The sequence below is a fragment of the Anoplopoma fimbria genome, chromosome 10 (assembly GCF_027596085.1).
Source record: "Anoplopoma fimbria isolate UVic2021 breed Golden Eagle Sablefish chromosome 10, Afim_UVic_2022, whole genome shotgun sequence".
NCBI lineage: Eukaryota > Metazoa > Chordata > Actinopteri > Perciformes > Anoplopomatidae > Anoplopoma > Anoplopoma fimbria.
The window spans coordinates 1,818,918-1,821,481 of NC_072458.1; the positions used below are offsets into that span (position 1 = coordinate 1,818,918).

A 2,564-nucleotide genomic window follows, 5' to 3' on the forward strand; every position below is an offset into this window, starting at 1 on the left:
TGATTTATTTTCCGACTGTGAGAAATGTACATAATGCATGTACAATGTCCTGCATTATCTTCGTTAAAAGTGTAAATGTGTTGTAATGTGGATTATAGGATGTTCGAGATGCAGCCCCAACATATACGTAAAGTAGACTATCCTCTAAAAGCTAAATCACTAAATACGGTTATTGAAATACAAGAACATATAAGCATTATGCTTATGTTTTAAACAGCATAGACCCACAAACAAACTATCTTTTCTAGAAATATTAAACTGAAAATGACAGTTTTAGCCGCCTAATATCAGATATTATCCACACATCTTTCTAGACTTTCTAGAAAAGTGCGTTAGTCTGTAAAATTGTTTAACGTGTGAAGTTGAAAATAGGGAAAATATACGGACGTTGCAAGATGTCTGGTAAAGCCAAGAAAGAAAAAATACAGAAAAATGTAATTTGCAATAGTGGTCAGAGATCCAGGCTTTGTTTCAGCTTTGAGATGCTAAGTTTATTTAATATAGTGGTGGTTAAAATGTGTTTTTGTGAACAGCAATGGTAGGGTGCTTACGTGTCCTATAAAGAACCTCGTAAAATAGGGCCTCCAAAAACATACTGTATCGTTTTGGATAACTAAAGGGGATTTTAACAGCAGCAGTTGGTTAAGAAACTGTAAAACACATTTTTTTTTAATTTTCCGTCTCGCAGATAGCATATCTAAATAAAATCCTGATAATTCGTAGCTTTAAAACTAAAGGTTGTTATAGGAGAGCGGGTGAGTATTTAATGACCAAAGGGATTGATTTATCCTTTATTGTTCAGCCTTTATGATCACGTGTGTGTGCTGCCCAATGGCAGGCAGCCTGTCTCCCCATTACTAGCCCACTGTAGTCCTCTGTGGGGCCAAGTTGCTACTTGATTTCTCCACATTGTTATTTTCTGAGGCTGGGTTTACTGCGTGTGTGTGTGTGTGTGTGGTGTGTGTGTGCGCGTTTTTACTTTTGCATGACTCGTTTGTATGACTGCGTACATGTGAGCGTGTTATTTGTCTGCCATGTCGACATCCGGAACATTGACTAGTTACTACGTCGATTCCCTGATTCTGCCCGAGAGCGAGGAGCTCTCTGTGCCGAGGTACCCCTCCGGTCCTGGGCTCCAGCCCTCCAGGCAGCCCGCCTCCATCAGCGACCACAGCGAGCTTGGAACCTGCACTTTCCCGTCCAAACCTCCAGTATTCGGGCCGTCGTGGAGTCACGTCCCTGCTCAGTTCCCAGGCACAGTCTCTTCAGTGTATCACCATTATGGGCACCCCCAAGGCCCGGTGGGTGCTGATACAGACGGCCGGTATCAGTCGTGGCTGCTGGAGCCTATGTCCGGCTCCCTGCCCATGTCGGGTCTACCGACGACCCATCACTACGGAATCAAACCCGAGGTTCTGGGGACGAGAGGTGACGGTGCTCTGCCCGGCTCCCACACTGCGCTGCTGCTCTCAGATTACGCCAACGGGACGGTAGCGACGGCATCACCGGGGGAAAAGGACGCACGGTCCGGCCAAGGAGGGGACACAAGCGGGGAAGGTGAAGAGAAACCGGGCCTCGATCCAAGTAAGTCGCTGCAGCCCGTCTGCTGGTGTTTATAGTCTATTTATACCGCATAGAGCGAGGACGGGTGCGTGATGGGGGCGTCTGAACAGATGCCATTCTGAACGTGCCATTTCCTTATGGGGACTGTTAATGGCCCAGCTCCCATTGCTCCCATTGCTATATTAGATAACCCCAGTAGCTTAAAGTGAACGTGAGTTGGGAGGAAAAGGGGGGTAGGTTTGATTTGGATGTAGCTGTGGTTACGCACGTGTATCCATGTCCTTCTGAGCTGAAGATTTTTATTTTTATTTTCATTTTTAAGAGTGATGTTTTGGCACCGGCCCCTCACACCAATGTCGCACCCCACTCTTTCCAGATAACCCAGTGGCCAACTGGCTCCACGCAAGTGCCACGAGAAAAAAGCGCTGTCCGTACACCAAGCACCAGATCCTGGAGCTGGAGAAAGAGTTCCTCTTTAACACCTACCTGACCAGGGACCGTAGGTACGAGGTGGCGAGGCAGTTAAACCTCACCGAGAGACAGGTTAAAATCTGGTTCCAGAACCGCAGGATGAAGATGAAGAAGTTTAATAAAGAAGGCGCACCGAAAGAGATTGACTGAACCAGATATACAGTATTTAGCGAGCTTTGTGTGTGGAAGCTCTTAACCCTGCTGGACATTATTTTTAAACTCATTGTCTTATTGTTCTATATAACAGAAGCTATTAGGCTTATTTGTCTTGTAAAAAAAAGCATGTTGGGCTTCAGTTTGATGCGACTACCTTTATATTGCACAATTTTAACGGTGCCCACTCGTTTTGTATTTGTTATTTTCTCATGTTGATTTTTATTAATACCTCGTTAACGTGTATTAGTTGGCCTGGTCCCTGTGCTTGTTTGTGAATGGATGTTTCTAGCTGTGCGTGCTCTTGTTTGTAGTTATATTTGTTGTCTATCTCAGAGTCCCCTGAGCGTATAGTTTGTAAAATGTATTAATTTTCC

At 44.9% G+C, this 2,564-nt stretch overlaps 1 protein-coding gene across 1 annotated transcript; it reads left to right on the forward strand.

The window, feature by feature from the left end:
* Window positions 1–974: 974 nt before the first annotated feature.
* On the forward strand, window positions 975–2,184 carry hoxa9a (homeobox A9a). Its single transcript, XM_054605847.1, has 2 exons — window positions 975–1,584; window positions 1,940–2,184. Exons 1-2 carry the CDS (start codon window positions 1,035–1,037, stop codon window positions 2,182–2,184), a joined length of 795 nt encoding a protein of 264 aa, XP_054461822.1. The 5' UTR covers window positions 975–1,034.
* Window positions 2,185–2,564: the final 380 nt, after the last annotated feature.

Coding starts and splice junctions, on each gene's coding strand:
- hoxa9a (XM_054605847.1), top strand. CDS start 1,035: ATGTCGACATCCGGAACATTGACTAGTTACTACGTCGATTCCCTGATT. Junction 1,585..1,939: donor GAAACCGGGCCTCGATCCAA/GTAAGTCGCTGC, acceptor CACTCTTTCCAG/ATAACCCAGTGGCCAACTGG.